Source organism: Pimephales promelas, chromosome 16 (genome assembly GCF_988280905.1).
Source record: "Pimephales promelas chromosome 16, fPimPro1.hap1.1, whole genome shotgun sequence".
Taxonomy (NCBI): Eukaryota; Metazoa; Chordata; class Actinopteri; order Cypriniformes; family Leuciscidae; genus Pimephales; species Pimephales promelas.
The window spans coordinates 7989076-8005765 of record NC_142784.1 but is presented as its reverse complement, the minus strand read 5'-3'; the positions used below and the strand labels follow the sequence as shown (position 1 = coordinate 8005765).

At 40.6% G+C, this 16690-nt stretch overlaps 1 protein-coding gene across 1 annotated transcript; it reads right to left on the bottom strand.

Moving 5' to 3' along the window:
- Positions 1-103: 103 nt before the first annotated feature.
- Positions 104-15209, bottom strand: ech1 (enoyl CoA hydratase 1, peroxisomal). Its single transcript, XM_089120937.1, has 11 exons — positions 15093-15209; positions 14866-15000; positions 13416-13584; positions 12888-12976; positions 11289-11413; positions 8354-8402; positions 7698-7762; positions 7502-7572; positions 7337-7408; positions 4783-4933; positions 104-477 (listed from the first exon to the last, which is right to left on the bottom strand). The coding sequence occupies exons 2-11, from the start codon at positions 14894-14896 to the stop codon at positions 373-375; spliced, it is 927 nt and encodes a 308-aa protein (XP_088977063.1). The 5' UTR covers positions 14897-15000; positions 15093-15209; the 3' UTR covers positions 104-372.
- Positions 15210-16690: the final 1481 nt, after the last annotated feature.

Sequence of the window (16690 nt, the reverse complement as noted above, 5' to 3'; positions counted from 1 at the left end):
GAAACCTGGACGCGGAGATCAGCACATGATATCCACGCTGCGATGATGCTCATATTACAAAACCAAACTTAATTTCTCTTCACACACTGACATGACCTATACACTCATTTTAGCATTTTTTATTTCATTTTAGGTACCTGTACACATTTCGATTTTAGAGTGCATTCAGCACTGAACATGGTTAGCCTTTTTTTGGTTAGTTATCCAGACGTTAAGGCACATTAAATCAAACTTTCATTTTGAATGAACCAGTCCTAGAAAGACTCAACACCAAACCCGTAGAGTTCACTGAATGTGAAGACGGGCTTGGCGCTCGCCATCGCGAGGTATGCTTCAGTAAAACTCGACGGGTGGTGTCGGGGGTGTGGACGCTCAGAGCTTGGAGAAAATGATTTCTTTGAGGCTTTTCTTCTCCATCGCGGCCTGTGCTGACTTCAGTAGATCTTGGGTTTGGAGCATGCTCATATTCCAGGTGCTCTACGCAAACAAACAACGGGAAACACAAGAACAGTTTCTCAGTTTAATCACGGGATGTAAAATGTTGTTACTGTTGTGCATTCACATGCTTTACATCAATCAAGTATGAAAAATGTTAAATCCCTAGTTAAAGGGAATTAAATCACTGTAACAATTAACGGGGATCATATTAAAAAAGATCCTTGGAGTCCCCGCTCTCACTCCCAAATACTTTTAAAGTGCAGAAAAAAATAGGAATTTATTAACAGTAAGAAATAATGGACAACGTGAACTTCGGGAAGGGTTTAAAGGGATAGTTCACCCAAAAATGAAAATTCTGTGAGTATTTACTCACCCTCATGTTGTTCCAACCCCGTAAGACCTTCGTTCATCTTCGTGACACAAATTAAGATATTTTTGATGAAATCTGAGAGCTGGATCACTCCTCCATACTAGTCCATAGGCTTCTTGAGGAATTGAAACTTGCCGGCCTCGAAAAGTTATTAAAGACATCGTTAAAATAGTCCAAGTGACTACAGTGGATCAATCTTAAGTTTATCAAGCAACGAGAACACTTTTTGTGCAGAAAACAAACATAAATGACTTTATTTCAACTATTCATTTCCTTCTCTCTTGGCCTCGTCAGATTACTAGTTTAACAGCGTATGATCTGTCGTTATATGTCACATGCATCACACACATGACCAGCGTCGGCCAATAGTGAGCCTACGTGTGGCATTTAACTGGCTAGAGGTGCAAAGAAAAGGAAGTGAATAGATGAAATAAAGTCGTTATTTACGTTTGTTTTTGCGCACAAAAAGTGTTCTCATCATTTGATAAAGTTAAGATTGAGCCACTGAAGTCACTTGGACTATTTTAACGATGTCTTTAATAACTTTTCGAGGCCAGCAAGTTTCAATCCCTCAAGAAGCCTATGGACTAGTATGGAGGGGTAATCCAGCTCTCAGATTTAATCAAAAATATCTTAATTTGTGTTCCGAAGATGGACGAAGGTCTTACTGTCACAGCCTGTCGTCTGCACCAGTCTGTCTCGTCATCTGCACTACACTTCCCAGGATCCTCTTGTCTCTACTTCCGAACTCACTCCCTCATCAGCCACCTGTTCCTCGTCTTGTTTCATCATTTTCACCTGTTTGCACCTCGTTTTGGTTGATTCCTCTGTGTATTTAGTTCCTCCTCATTCAGTCTGTCATTGTCGGTTGTTGCATATGTTACCTCGTGTTGCAAGCGTATCCCTGCCTGTTTTATGTACCTGTTTGCTATTGTGAGTTAAGTGAAGTCTTTGAATTGGAGCTTTGCCTCTTCAGTCTGTCTTCCTCAGCCTGCACTCCGCCACACCCCGTGACAGAACGACCGACCACAACAGTGACAACATGGGACTTCTCCTAACCCCGGCTCTCACCACCATCAACCTTTTCCAGGATGGACGAACTTGTGAGGAGTATGTCATCAGGTTCCTGGAGCTCTCTGCTGGGGTAAGTTGGTCAGATGACGTTCTAAAGTCAGTCTTTTGGCTGGGTTTGGACGATCATCTGTACCAGCAAGCCCCAGCAGCAGCGTTTCCAGGAACCTTCGCCGGATACCTGGATCATGTGTTGTGGTTGAGTGGGTCAGCCTTCACCGTTGGTGAGGCTGAAGATGACAGCACCACTCAACCACACACACCCACCCTCATCACCACACCTGCCATCATCACCCACCGGTCAGAGCCCTCTTCACTGCTAGTTCCGTCCAGCCCTCTCGAGTCAGGTCTCCCCTCTCCGCTGGTTCCGTCCAGCCCTTCCGAGCCTGAACTCTCTCCTCCGCTGGTTCCGTCCAGCTCTTCCGAGCCTGAACTCCCCTCTCCGCTGGTTCCGTCCAGCCCACCCGAGCCTGAACTCCCCTCACCACTGGTTCCGTCCAGCCCCATTCAGCCAGCGCCAGTGACCGTCCAGCCAGCGCCAGTGACCGTCCAGCCAGCGCCAGAGACCGTCCAGCCAGAGACCGTCCAGACCGTCCAGCCAGAGACCGTCCAGACCGTCCAGCCAGCGCCAGTGACCGTCCAGCCAGCGCCAGTGACCGTCCAGCCAGCGCCAGAGACCGTCCAGCCAGAGACCGTCCAGACCGTCCAGCCAGAGACCGTCCAGACCGTCCAGCCAGAGACCGTCCAGACCGTCCAGCCAGAGACCGTCCAGCCAGCGCCAGAGACCGTCCAGCCAGCGGACGTCTCTGGGAGGGACCGTCCAGCCAGCCATGGTCCCTCCCAGCCTCCCTCTCCCACCTCCTCCTAACCATCACATTTGGACTGTTCATCCACCACTGCTGGTCATCCCCTCTGCTCACTCAAGCCCCTTCAGTAAGGCCGAGTTCAGGTCTACACTTCTGTCCTCAGAGCCCACACCTTCATCTCACCCTGTCAGCCCTCCGCCTCCACCTAGACCCACCACTCCCTCATCGCCTCCGCGGTCCGTCTGCCCGGAAGCTCCGCTGGGCTCGAGCGCCACGCCAGGTCAGCCCTCGTTGCTCGACGCCCAGTACCAGCCACGGACTTCCGGGATTCGGGCTGCACCCTCACCCTGCACCCCTTCGGCATCCCTGGACTCCTCCCTTCCTCCGGTCTCCCCATCGGCCTCCCTCGCCTCATCGTCACTCCGGTCACCCGTCCCCGCGCCGCCTCTTCGGTCCCGTGGCTCTACGGCGCGGCTTCAGCGTGCCAGGACTTCGTTGGCGCCATGGTTCTTCGGCCTTTCAGTTCCGCCGTGGCCGCCTGAAGGGTCTTCGCCGCCGTGGCCGCCTGAAGGGTCTTCGCCGCTGTGGCCGCCTGAAGTGTCTTCGCCGCCGTGGCCACCTGAAGTGTCTTCGCCGCCGTGGCCACCTGAAGTGTCTTCACCGCCGTGGCCACCTGAAGGGTCTTCACCGCCGTGGCCGCCTGGAGGGTCTTCACCACGCCCTCAGCCTGCTCCGCCCTGGCCACGCCCTCAGACTGCTCCACCACGCCCTCAGCCTGCTCCGCCCTGGCCACGCCCTCAGCCTGCTCCGCCCTGACCACGCCCTCAGCCGGCTCCGCCCTGGCCACGCCCTCAGCCGGCCCCGCCCTGGAGGCTTCCTCCTCCAGACCACGCCCTCCACAGCCTCCAGGGCGCCCACCCCCCCTCCCCATTGATGTTACGGCGTGAAGTCACGCCTACCGGGAGGGGGGAGTGATGTCACAGCCTGTCGTCTGCACCAGTCTGTCTCGTCATCTGCACTACACTTCCCAGGATCCTCTTGTCTCTACTTCCGAACTCACTCCCTCATCAGCCACCTGTTCCTCGTCTTGTTTCATCATTTTCACCTGTTTGCACCTCGTTTTGGTTGATTCCTCTGTGTATTTAGTTCCTCCTCATTCAGTCTGTCATTGTCGGTTGTTGCATATGTTACCTTGTGTTGCAAGCGTATCCCTGCCTGTTTTATGTACCTGTTTGCTATTGTGAGTTAAGTAAAGTCTTTGAATTGGAGCTTTGCCTCTTCAGTCTGTCTTCCTCAGCCTGCACTCCGCCACACCCCGTGACACTTACGGGGTTGGAATAACCAACCCGATCTCACGGGAATTCGTACGAATTTTACGAGGTGGCTAATTCGTAACAATTCATACGACCTCACTCGTACAAATTAATACGATTTTGCTAAATCATACATATTTTACGAATTGGCCAATTCGTATGAATTCGTACGAATGACCTACCCCTGACCCCGCCCCTAAACCTAACCATCACGTGGGTTTAGACAAATCGTATGAATTCGTACGAGTGAGGTCGTACGAATTAGTACGAATTAGCCACTTTTTAATCACTCGTACAAATTCGTACGAATTGGTCGTGAGATAGGGTTGGAACAACATGAGGGTGAGTAAATACTGACAGAATTTTCATTTTTGGGTGAACTAACCCTAAACCAAAACATTAATACAAGAAACTATTCATTTAGAGACTTTGTAACCTAGAAAAGATTACAAAGAAAATACAGAAACGTCCCTTTCTACTAGCATAAACAGGAGAAAACGAATAACAATAATCCACCTTTTCTTCCCAATGAGCCGATTGCTTTTTAGATTATGGGAGGCACTTCCAGTTTGGGGAATATCCACTGCTCTCCCGATTAAATTTACAATATAACTTGCCTCTCATTGCTTCCGTGCTGGTGTTATTTTAATTCCCATGTCCAATCTTGAATTAAGTTTTTCTGTATTTTCCCTTGTTATTATAAATTTTATATTATCATGTCACTACGTCATGTTATATACACTTGTCTGTCCGGATGTTTGGCTGATGTGAGTTGTGATCTCACCATGTAGTCCAGGGATTCTGCAACACTGTGGTCTCTGGAGTAAAGAAGGTTGACTTTGGTTCCCTGCACTCCTACAGGACTTTTGCTGGCGATCTCTCCTGCCATCTCCAGAGCTCCAGCCATCATAGCCTCTTTATCTGGGAACACACGACTGTGGGCAACGAGAGAGAACAAACGCACACAGAAACTATTAGATTTTTCATGTAAATATACACTCACCGACCACTTTATTAGGTTCAACTTGTTAGTACAGGATTGGACCTCTTTTGCCTTCAGAAATGCCTTAATTCCTTATGCTGAAACTATTCCTCTGATATTTTGTTACATATTGACATAATATCATCACACAGTTGCTACAGATATGTTGTCTGCACATCCATGATGTGAAAATGCCATTCCTTCGCATCCCAAAGCTGCTCTATTGGATTGAGATCTGGTGACTGGTGTCAGTTTCAGTATAGAGCATGTTCAAGAAACCAGTTTGAGATGATTGATCTTTGTGACAGGGCCTGTTATCCTGTTGGAAGAGCCCATCAGAAGATGATACACTCATCATAAATGGATTGACATGGGCAGCAACAAGACTCAGGTAGACTGTGATGTTTAAACTATGCTCAGGACCCAAAATGTGCCAATAAAATAACCTCAATACCATTACAGAGATGCTCTTCTGCTTTAAGGTTTGATGTGTTGAGTGTTCTGAGATGCTCTTCCGCTTCAAGGTTTGATGTTTTGAGTGTTCTGAGATGCTCTTCTGCTTCAAGGTTTGGTGTGTTGAGTGTTCAGAGATGCTCTTCTGCTTCAAGGTTTGATGTGTTGAGTGTTCAGAGATGCTCTTCTGCTTCAAGGTTTGATGTGTTGAGTGTTCAGAGATGCTCTTCTGCTTCAAGGTTTGGTGTGTTGTGTGTTCAGAGATGCTCTTCTGCTTCAAGGTTTGATGTGTTGAGTGTTCACAGATGCTCTTCTGCTTCAAGGTTTGATGTGTTGAGTGTTCAGAGATGCTCTTCTGCTTCAAGGTTTGGTGTGTTGAGTGTTCAAGGATGCTCTTCTGCTTCAAGGTTTGATGTGTTGAGTGTTCAGAAATGCTCTTCTGCTTCAAGGTATGTTGTGTCGAGTGTTCAGAGATGCTCTTCTACTTCAAGGTTTGATGTGTTGAGTGTTCAGAGATGCTCTTCTGCTTTAAGATTTTATGTGTTGAGTGTTCAGAGATGGTCTTCTGCTTCAAGGTTTGATGTGTTGAGTGTTCACAGATGCTCTTCTGCTTCAAGGTTTGATTTGTTGAGTGTTCTGAGATGCTCTTCTGCTTCAAGGTTTGATTTGTTGAGTGTTCAGAGATGCTCTTCTGCTTCAAGGTTTGATGTGTTGAGTGTTCAGAGATGCTCTTCTGCTTCAAGGTTTGATGTGTTGAGTGTTCAGAGATGTTCTTCTGCTTCAAGGTTTGATGTGTTGAGTGTTCAGAGATGTTCTTCTGCTTCAAGGTTTGATGTGTTGAGTGTTCAGAGATGCTCTTCTGCTTCAAGGTTTGATGTGTTGAGTGTTCACAGATGCTCTTCTGCTTCAAGGTTTGATTTGTTGAGTGTTCTGAGATGCTCTTCTGCTTCAAGGTTTGATTTGTTGAGTGTTCAGAGATGCTCTTCTGCTTCAAGGTTTGATGTGTTGAGTGTTCAGAGATGCTCTTCTGCTTCAAGGTTTGGTGTGTTGAGTGTTCAGAGATGCTCTTCTGCTTCAAGGTTTGATGTGTTGAGTGTTCAGAGATGCTGTTCTGCTTCAAGGTTTGGTGTGTTGAGTGTTCAGAGATGCTCTTCTGATTCAAGGTTTGATGTGTTGAGTGTTCAGAGATGCTCTTCTGCTTCAAGGTTTGATGTGTTGAGTGTTCAGAGATGCTCTTCTGCTTCCAGGTTTGATGAGTTGAGTGTTCAGAGGTGCTCTTCTGCTTCAAGGTTTGATGTGTTGAGTGTTCAGAGATGCTCTTCTGCTTCAAGGTTTAATGTGTTGAGTGTTTAGAGATGCTCTTCTGCTTCAAGGTTTGATGTGTTGAGTGTTCAGAGATGCTCTTCTGCTTCAAGGTATGACGTGTTGAGTGTTCAGAGATGCTCTTCTGCTTCAAGGTTTGGTGTGTTGATTGTTCAGAGATGCTGTTCTGCTTCAAAGTTTGATGTGTTGTGCAGACCAGCAGTTTCTAAAATACCCGGACCAACAACCAGGCCACGTTCAAAGTCACTTAAATCACCTTTTTTCCCCATTCTGATGCTCAGTTTTTAAATTTAGCGGATTGTCTTGAACATGTTTAAATGCATTGAGTTGAGGTCATGTGATTGGCTGATTAGATGTTTTACGTTAATGAGCAGTTGAACAGGTGGACCTAGTAATATGGCCGATGAGTGTAATCGTGTTCACTCTTTCCATATGTAAAGAGGATAGCTAATCATTACAGGTCCTTAAATCTACAGTAGGAACGTTTTTATTTTAAATCACTTATCAATATATTGTGAACGTATAAATTAAAAATTCAAAATAGCACATCATCTCATATCTTATTAGTTAAATATCTCACCTGACCAATCCACAGCTCTTGGCTTCATCAGCATGCATCTTCCTTGCAGTGAAAGCCAACTCATTTACTAGACTGAAAGACAGTGGGAGCAAACTTTACAGTCAATTACAGAAAAACAGGGCACTGCTACTGGATCTATAACACGCTTTAAGATAAAGATAGTACCTCCGACTTCCAATCACTTTGGGGAGACGTTGCAAAGTCCCGACATCAGCTGCCAAACCAATGTCAACCTCCTGAAAAGGAAAGGGTGATCAAATCAGCCATTCAAATGTACATTTCTGCAAATCTAAGTTTATTCTAAAATAGTATTAAATGGTCAGTTGAAATCACAACGACAATCTAATGAGACTGAGCACACCTTGATCTGAAACCAGGCATCCTGCGTACACAGTCGTATATCACATGCTGTGATCAAGTCCACTCCTGTAAAAAGAAGACACAACGAAATGATAACATTTATATGTGGTTACGAAGAATCATTTGCTATCTGGTGAAACAGCAAAATTCTAGTGGAAAAACTAACTTCACTAGTACAAAGTTGTTCAAGTTGAGGTCATATTAATTAATTATATGAATTACTTGTGTCTGTATCATTACATTATAGCGCCTCCTGTCTTTGAGGTCATTTGTCCAAAAGGCCCAACAAATTTTGGCTTGGTAAGATATTCTTGTCTAATACTGTAACTACTCAATGCTTATTGAACATTGCTGGCCATATTTCTTTTTTTTTGCACAACTGTGCTCATAAACAATGATGGTGCCTTGGACAAAGACACTGCATGCAAAAGTCAAACATATCAATAATTCCATAGTTAAAGACATTTTAATGTCTGTCATAATTATAGCAAGCTATAATAACTACAGTAATATTAATAAATAAAATATGGTATAATACTCCAACATCAAATAGTACTAAAGAAGAAATATGTTCTATAATGAATTTGTTATATACATATTCTCAATAAAGTATAGAATGTTAAATAGAATAAAATTTCTAAACAGAGGGAAACTAACCTCCTCCTATACATCCACCATGAACAGCCACAATCACTGGTTTTGGACACTGTGTAAAGAAACACAAGAGACACAATGATGAAACATGATTTGTGCATTGAGATAAAGTAGTTCATTGCCATTGAATCATATAGCCAAATATGAATGTTCATCTAAATATACTGCAATCCTCTTATCATTTCATGTCATGTCTTTTCGCAATAGTTCTCAAATATGCATAAAGAACAAATATTCATTTCTGTATTAACTTTTGAGTGTATTTCTCATATTACCTATATCCCATTTATGGTATACAATACATATATTCTCATTTACAATATATAGACAAAAATACTGGGACACCTGACCATTACCCCAACAGGTCATTCTCTAGCCCCTTTCACACAGAGATACCAGAAAATACACGGATAATGTGACCCGGCATTTGTCCCGGGATTGTTTGATTTCGGTTCATTCACACTGCCAGTGATTTGCGGGGATCTGTGAGTGTGTTCACACACAACCCGTAAAGATCCCGGAAAGGCACGTGAGACGTGTAACGTACGCGTCGAAAACATGTACACACGCATACCGTTCCACGAAGCTGGTGAACGATCTCAGCGTCAGCGCTGATGGTGAGGAGCTCCTGGTCTCTGCTTCGGTCCAGTTTGGAGACATTTGTTGGTCCTTTCTTTGTTGATGACGAACACAAACTTTCTTCTAAGAGCAACAGAGTCGCGCGATGGCACGAGCGTCATCACTATGACACACCCCTTACGCACTGTTCTTGAGCTAATATTAATGCCAGTGGAGGTTTGGATCTCTTCAACTCTGGAGCGTTGGCGATTTTTACACTCAATTCGCCTTTGACTTTACGTGGTTTTCTGCTTCATGGAGTTGCTTGCTGTTCCTAAATGCTTCCACTTTCCAATAATACCCATGGAATATCTAGCAGGGATGAAATTTCACAAGCTGACTACTTGTAAAGGTGGCATCCTATCATGGTACCACTCGACCCATTTTTCACAAATGTTTGTAAATGCACACAGCATGGCTAGGCGCTTCATTTTAAGCGCCTAACCATGGGGGGGGGGGGGGGGGGGTTAGGGGGGTTATGACCCCCTCAAAAATCAGACCCAGCTAATATAACCCCCCCAATATCATCACATCATTCAGATTAGAATAAATATAAAATATTCCGAATTAATATGAAATACATTTGCCAGCAAGAAAGATAGTATCATATTTTAAATAGTCTGCAATGTACCCTCTGCCCACCGCACCGACTTGGTATTACCCAACCCGCTTTCTCTACCAAGTTTGTTGACTACGTTGCGCAGTCGCTGGGATGAATGGTTTGAGGAAATAGCTGACATTGCATGCTAACGGATAGAAAGATGGAAAGGACATTGAAAGCCAGACAACGATTTTTTTAATTGTTGGTCGGCTCCAAAAAAATCCTGACCAAACGGAGGTACCCCATTGCTAAATTAGCTGTTTCTCAAAGTGCGGCCCCAGATAGCAAACTGACATCGAACAAACTGTGGAAATATGACATCGAAACAACGTTGATCTGACATTGTTTTGCTCATCGAATTAACGTTGAACCAACGTCAGACGCGTCATTCTTTCAAAACTAACGGAAAATCAACTTGAAATTAACGCGTTGTTTCAACGTTATGAAAGCAAACCAATTTTCGATTTTTCATTTAACTTTGAAGAATGCCGCGTCTGACGTTGGTTCAACGTTAATTCGATGAGCAAAATCAACGTTGTTTCGATGTCATGAGAGACGTCGTTTCCACGTTGATTCAATGTCAGTTTGCTGTCTGGGGCGTGTGGGCGCGACCTACTGTTCGAGAATAGAGACGAGTGGGGCACGACAAACAGGTTTTGTGCCCATCTTTTTAATTCCTTTATTTATTGACCATACACTCAAAACAAAACAAAGACACATTTAAATGTAAGCCTTACTTAACCTTTTCACACGTAAGTTTAAAAGTTTTTCAAGGCGACCGTTATTGATCGTAGTATCATTTTATGGTTCCCATGGAGACGCGTCCTTCATTGCTTGTCAGCCACAACAGCTGAATGACTGATGATCTGCTTTTATTTTTAATTTTTTTTATTCAGAATTTCACAATTTGCTAGCTATATTAGGATCTGATATTCCGATTGTCAAATATTTGCAAGTGGCTGTGTTTTGTTGTTAAAACACCTTTGCTGTAGGCTATGCGCAACGTATTTTAGGTATACATTATTAGGAATTTGCCACCTTCAGCTCAATTTGCTATTATTATTATTTATTATTATTATTATTATTTTATTTTTTTGTTCTTTTTGCATGGAGTTTGCAAAGTGACAAAATGAATCACAGCACAACTAACGTTAGTCCACACTTGTATTTTCTCAGTTTCTGAATTTTATGTTATTAGAGGCTATATAAATGCAAACACAATTTTTCGATCTACTTTTGAGTCGTATTTCGTGCAAAGTGATAATATAATTGCACTTTCTTTTTTCTCTATTTGAAAGTTTTTGCTGTTATTGGATGTTAAGTTTTTACAATGTGATGTTAATAAAATACATTTTAACAGTTAAACTTAAAGCCTAGTTTCTTAACATTTTGTTGATTGGGGACAGGTGGGGCTCGGAACCCTTTCCCACCTCAGAAGTGGGGAATAAAAGTATCACAATGTATTTCTAATACAGGAACGGAAAAATTAGCATGTTACCATTTACAAAAGAAAATTATTCAATAAATGAATAAATTAATAAATATGGCACGAGTTTAAGCCCCCCAATGGTAGACCCAAAGTTACGCCCTTGCCTGTGGCAATGGGTCAGATAGAAACACCTGAATTCAAGAATTAAGAGGTGCGTCCCAATACTTTTTTCCATATCGTGCTTCTATTGAGATGGTTTCACCATAAATGAATGATGTTTTAGAACAAACCTTTTCAATAACAAAGAAGCTCTCTTGGTATTTAGCTATGGTGCGGCGCAAGTTCCATGAGATCCTGGCGGTGTCATCTCCCTCAGGCTGTAGGATATCACTGGCCATGCCCATGAGGTCAATACCTGCACAGATTATTACTATTCAGTTAATGAATACACAGCATATAATACATAAATATTTGCCTTTACTGAAAACAAATAAAATAACACTTAATCCCTAAATCTACTCTCCTAATGCAGTCCCTTGCAAAGCATGCTGGGAACTACAGATCCAGTTTATCGTAGTGCCTTTGCCACCAATGGTCTCTAAGATCAACTTAGGCTCACAGTGCTTTAGAGAAATCCAGCCCTGGGCAGTGGATCTGTAGTTCCCAGCATGCTTTTCAAGGGACTGCATTCATTTAGGGATTAAGTGTTATTTTGTGTTTTTCAGTAAAGGGAAAGATGTCGGTAGTTTACGTTAATGTTTAGTTATGTTGGACATTTAGAGGAGTTTCTGTTATTGAACGTTGTGGTTAACATTGTGCTGAAGAGAAGTGGTTGTGCTCAGAGATTTAATATCAGTACCGACACCAGTCTTTAATTTGTGGTTCATTATTGTGCATAATGATGAACAACACTGTTGACATCTGCCCAAACCTAAACTGCTTTATTTTGAATAAACTAAATTAAGACATGCATAAAAAAGTTGTTAATTGAATAAGGTTAATGAATTATATTTTACATCAAGATAGAAAAGAACTTTCATCATATAAAACAAAAAAAAAGATTATATCAAACATAGTAAAGAACTTTACCAAGCTGGAGAACCTAAAACCTTGTTTTTTTCAGGTTGGTTGAACTCATCAGTTATTATCAGTAATCTTAAAGAAGTAGTTCATTTAAAAAAAAAAAAAAAAACTTTTGCTGATAATTTACTAACCCTCATCTCATCCAAGATGTCCATGTCGTTCTTTCTTTCCTCAGTCGAGAAGAAATTAAGGTTTTTGATGAAAACATTGCAGGATTTTCTCCATATAATGGACTTTACTGGGAACCAAACGGTTCAAGGTCCAAATGAGAGTTTCAGATGCAGCTTCAAAGGGCTTTAAACGACACCAGACGATGAATAAGGGTCTTATCTAGCGAAACGATCCGTCACTTAAAATATAAATAAAAAAGTTTACGTTTTATAAGCACAAATCATTGTGACTCTCCTGTTCAAACTCGTTCATCAAAATGAACAAATCTTTTTCCGAGTCATGACTCAAAGGGTCCTAGATAAGACCCTTATTCATCGTCTGGTGTCGTTTAAAGCCCTTAGAAGTTGCACTGAAACTCTCATTTGGACCTTGAACCGTTTGGTTCCCATTGAAGTCCATTATATGGAGAAAATCCTGGAATGTTTTCAAAAACCTTAATTTCTTCTCGACTGAGGAAAGAAAGACATGGACATCTTGGATGACTTTGGAGTGAGTAAATTATCAGCAAAAGTTTTTTTTAAAGTAAACTACTCCTTTAAATAATTTATTTAATTTCAACAAAACCATTTATTCTAGATGTTACACAAATGAAGTGGTTTTCAAACATTTTCCAGTGTGATGTTTGATAGCTTTACCGGAAGTGAAGATCTTTCCAGCGCCTGAGAAAACCACGACACGACACTCTGAGTCTTCAGCTATCTGATTGAAGCAGTCAACCATTTCACTGCAGGTACAACAGAAAACACACACTAATTCAGTCATGATGTGATAACTGAGATCACTGTGCACTTCAAAATCCAGTCTTACACTGCCATTCACAAAAGGATATTTTAAGAGAACATAGAAATGGCAGAAAATGGGCACTTTTATGTCTCTCTTTCTAGCACGAATGATGATATATACTTTGTAAACATTATAATATTTTAGTAAATGTTACCAAACTGAAATGAATCAACATTGAGCTGAATAATGACACACACTATTGACTTTTTTGCAGCAGATTCTGTCATTTTCTCAAGCACTACAAAAAAAAAAAAGACGACTTGAATAAAATATTACCATTCAAGTCACTTTACACTTGTTGCCTTAACAGGAAATCTTAAAGGAAATGAAATGAATTATTCATATGGATATCAGTGTGTAATGTGGACATGAGGTCGTACAGCCAGAATGCCTTGTTCATTGCATTGCGTTTCTCTGGACGGCAGATCTCGACGTGAGTGACGGTGTCCACTGGACGGCTGACTGACAGCGTTGTGAAGGGGGGGGTGGGCCCTCCGGATGAAGACATTCCTCTAACAGCGTTCAGGAAAGGTACAAACAGACCCTTTTCTAAACACAAAACACAGACAAAATTCACAGGTTTACACTTCTGACATGTAGAGGGCACCTCTGTTCGAGACATACAGTACATATAGAAGTTTCGCTGGATTTACTATTTATATGTTACATAGTAAATCCAGCGAATTTTAACCCTAAAAGTAGTACCTAAGTCTGGGACAGTTTAAAAGAAGTCTAGAGGACTCCTAACTCACTAAGACCTATTCACAAAGGATTGTAGCGACACCAGCGCCTCTCACAGTCGGGAATGCTGCATTCATTTGCAAACAAATTCTCTCCCATTAGTGTTGCTTGAAATCCCAGTGCCGAATTTCCCTTTTAATATGTTTTTGTTCTCTTCCTAGCACCAACTGGGCCAGCAGCAGTAACTGATCCTGCGTCCAGTTGGGCTTTCTTTTCCATTTTGGTGAGTTCATAATCCATTCAACTATTACATTACTTCAATAGATAGGAGTAACTACAACTGGCCCATAATACAACCCTGATCTGACGAAATATTCTATTATTATTAAGGTAACATATACAATTTTTAATTCATTAACATTAGGTATTATGATCTAACAACAAACAAGAGCATTTATTCATCTAGGTTAATGCTACTTTCCATATACTCTATTCTAACACATTTTAATGTATTAAGAATGAAAATGAATAAGATAGTATATTACGCACATGAAATATGTTTACAAAGTTTAATACATGTTATTTCAGGGTAAATGTTATCAAATTATCCCAAATATAGTATTCTGTTTTGCTTAAAAATGGCTTGCGTTACCTTTCCTTACAGTATATTCCGATTGATTTGATATGTTATGTAATAATAACATAAATGCGTGCTTTAAGTGTCCATATACAAATCATAATCAATAATATCACATCAAACAGACATTTTCATAGTATGTTTCCATTTATACATTTTTATATTATTGATTTATAAACATTCCACCTGGCAATTACAGCTGCGTGCTATACCTTTTTAAGACTTGATTTACCCATTAAATATATGTATTTATTATTCACTCAAGGAGAGAATAATATAGTATTGAGTGTGTGACCTTTCACCCAGTTAACAGAACTCAGCATGTCTGACACCTTCACCTTCACCTACATTCAGTCACAGTTACAATCAATAACACATTGGTTTAAAAAACGAACAAAATTTAGTGTTCATTCGTAATTGTTTCTATTGTTAAACACTTATCAATTCTACAAATGTGGTTAAAGTGAGTATTCAGAACAAATGCAGTTAGATAATGAAACTGTGTGACTTACTTCTGAACGCAGAACTGAACACGAGTGCCATTGATGCCCTTTGACCTGTAACGTTAACGTTATTATGTCCACACTCGCAGAGCAGAGATGTTTATGAGGAAACACAGCAGATATATGTGCGCTTTATCTGTTTAACTGGAGGACAAGAATAAGTTACTCGTCACAACAGAATGAAAACACGGATAATATCCGCTTCTGTCTTTAAATAGAGTTGTCTTATTCTACACCTTTGTAATTTTAGGACGTCGTCATGTTTTTCCTCTGACGTACAGTGGTTTATGTTGTGAGAAATCGAGTAACCCCTTTCGTCTTCTTCTTCTTGTTCTTCCTCTTCTTCCAAACTCTGCACCGCCGCCACCTACTGTTCCTGTTCTTACATGGATGACAGTCACATCCCTATTAGTTTATTATTTCGGATTCACAATATTTCTGCATTTCTGGCTCCTGTGTTCAATTCCCATCCCAAAAACCCATCTTGTGTGTTCCCATCTATCTTTGTGTTTTAAGTATGTTATTCCCAATCAAAGTATAAAGTACTGTAGATGCCACACATACAGGTTTCTAGCCATGACTAATTTGCAACCCCTGGTTAGGCTTCTTAAATTAAAAGAAATTAAAGAGTATTGAATGTAAGATAACTATTAAACAAACATACAACAAATACATCCCATACGTGAAATAAGATATGGGCTTAAATAGCTGTGAAAGTCACTATAAAACAAAGTCTAGACAGATTTAACAATACACACAGATTTAACAAGAACACAAAAGGCTGCATATGTCTATGTGTGCTAACAAAAGCAACGTATGCATTGTGTTATAACTTGTACAATCAGTGTTCACAAAATTGTTTCTGTTTCAGCCATTGCTTTAAATGTGTATTAAAAACCTTGAGTTCTGTCAATGTTTTAATTTCAGATGGTAAAGTGATCCACAAATGTACTTTACTCTTTGATTACTCCTTTAATGTCCAGTTTATCTTATTTTTTCTTTTAAGTTCTTTATCATTGTAATTACCTATATAATATTATATTCAACCTTGTTTTGAAAGGTGATGCATTTAGTCCTTCTGTGTGTCCAAATTAAATCTTGTTAAAAAAACCACCTCATCTTTCATACATCTTCCAAAATTATATATTTATTTGACAAATAGTAAATTTTATAATAAAATTGGCCTCGCTGTATCAGCTGTCCCACTTTTTCTGCAACTCTTTTTGAGTGTTTGATTTAATAATTGATTAAATATCTCCTCTTCCTAATGAAACTTTGACATTCACACACACACACACACATATATATATATATATATATATATATATATATAGATATATTATAAAATTTAAATGTCTTCTCTAATGGATTGATGTGAAAGTTAATGCACTGTGAACTATCATGAACAAACAATGAACGACAGTATTTTTAGTAACTAAATTAAAGATGTATTATAGTTCATGTTGGTTAATAGTACATTAACTAACGTTAATGAATGACACCTTATTGTAAAGTGTTTCCAAAGTATTCATACTATTTGTGATAAATCTACGTTTTGCAACACATCATTTGAAGATATGGAACATTTATTTTGTATTGCCCTTTTTCTATTTATTTCTTTTTTTGATTGACTTAAACATGACAAAAATGTAAACAAAACTTTTCATTTACAACCTTATGACATGGTTTTTAAAACCTATATTTTTCTGAAAAACAAAAGTACATCAATAATCTTTTAATTATCTTATGAAAATTTTATACAAAAACAACTCTCAAAGAAACTTTCATATATCACATTGTAATACTGATCTCACAATATACTTTGAAATCCTTT

Coding starts and splice junctions, on each gene's coding strand:
- ech1 (XM_089120937.1), bottom strand. CDS start 14,896: ATGGCACTCGTGTTCAGTTCTGCGTTCAGAA. Junction 12,977..13,415: donor ATGAACAAGGCATTCTGGCT/GTACGACCTCAT, acceptor TTGTACCTGCAG/TGAAATGGTTGACTGCTTCA. Junction 7,763..8,353: donor TGGTGGATGTATAGGAGGAG/GTTAGTTTCCCT, acceptor TTCTTTTTACAG/GAGTGGACTTGATCACAGCA.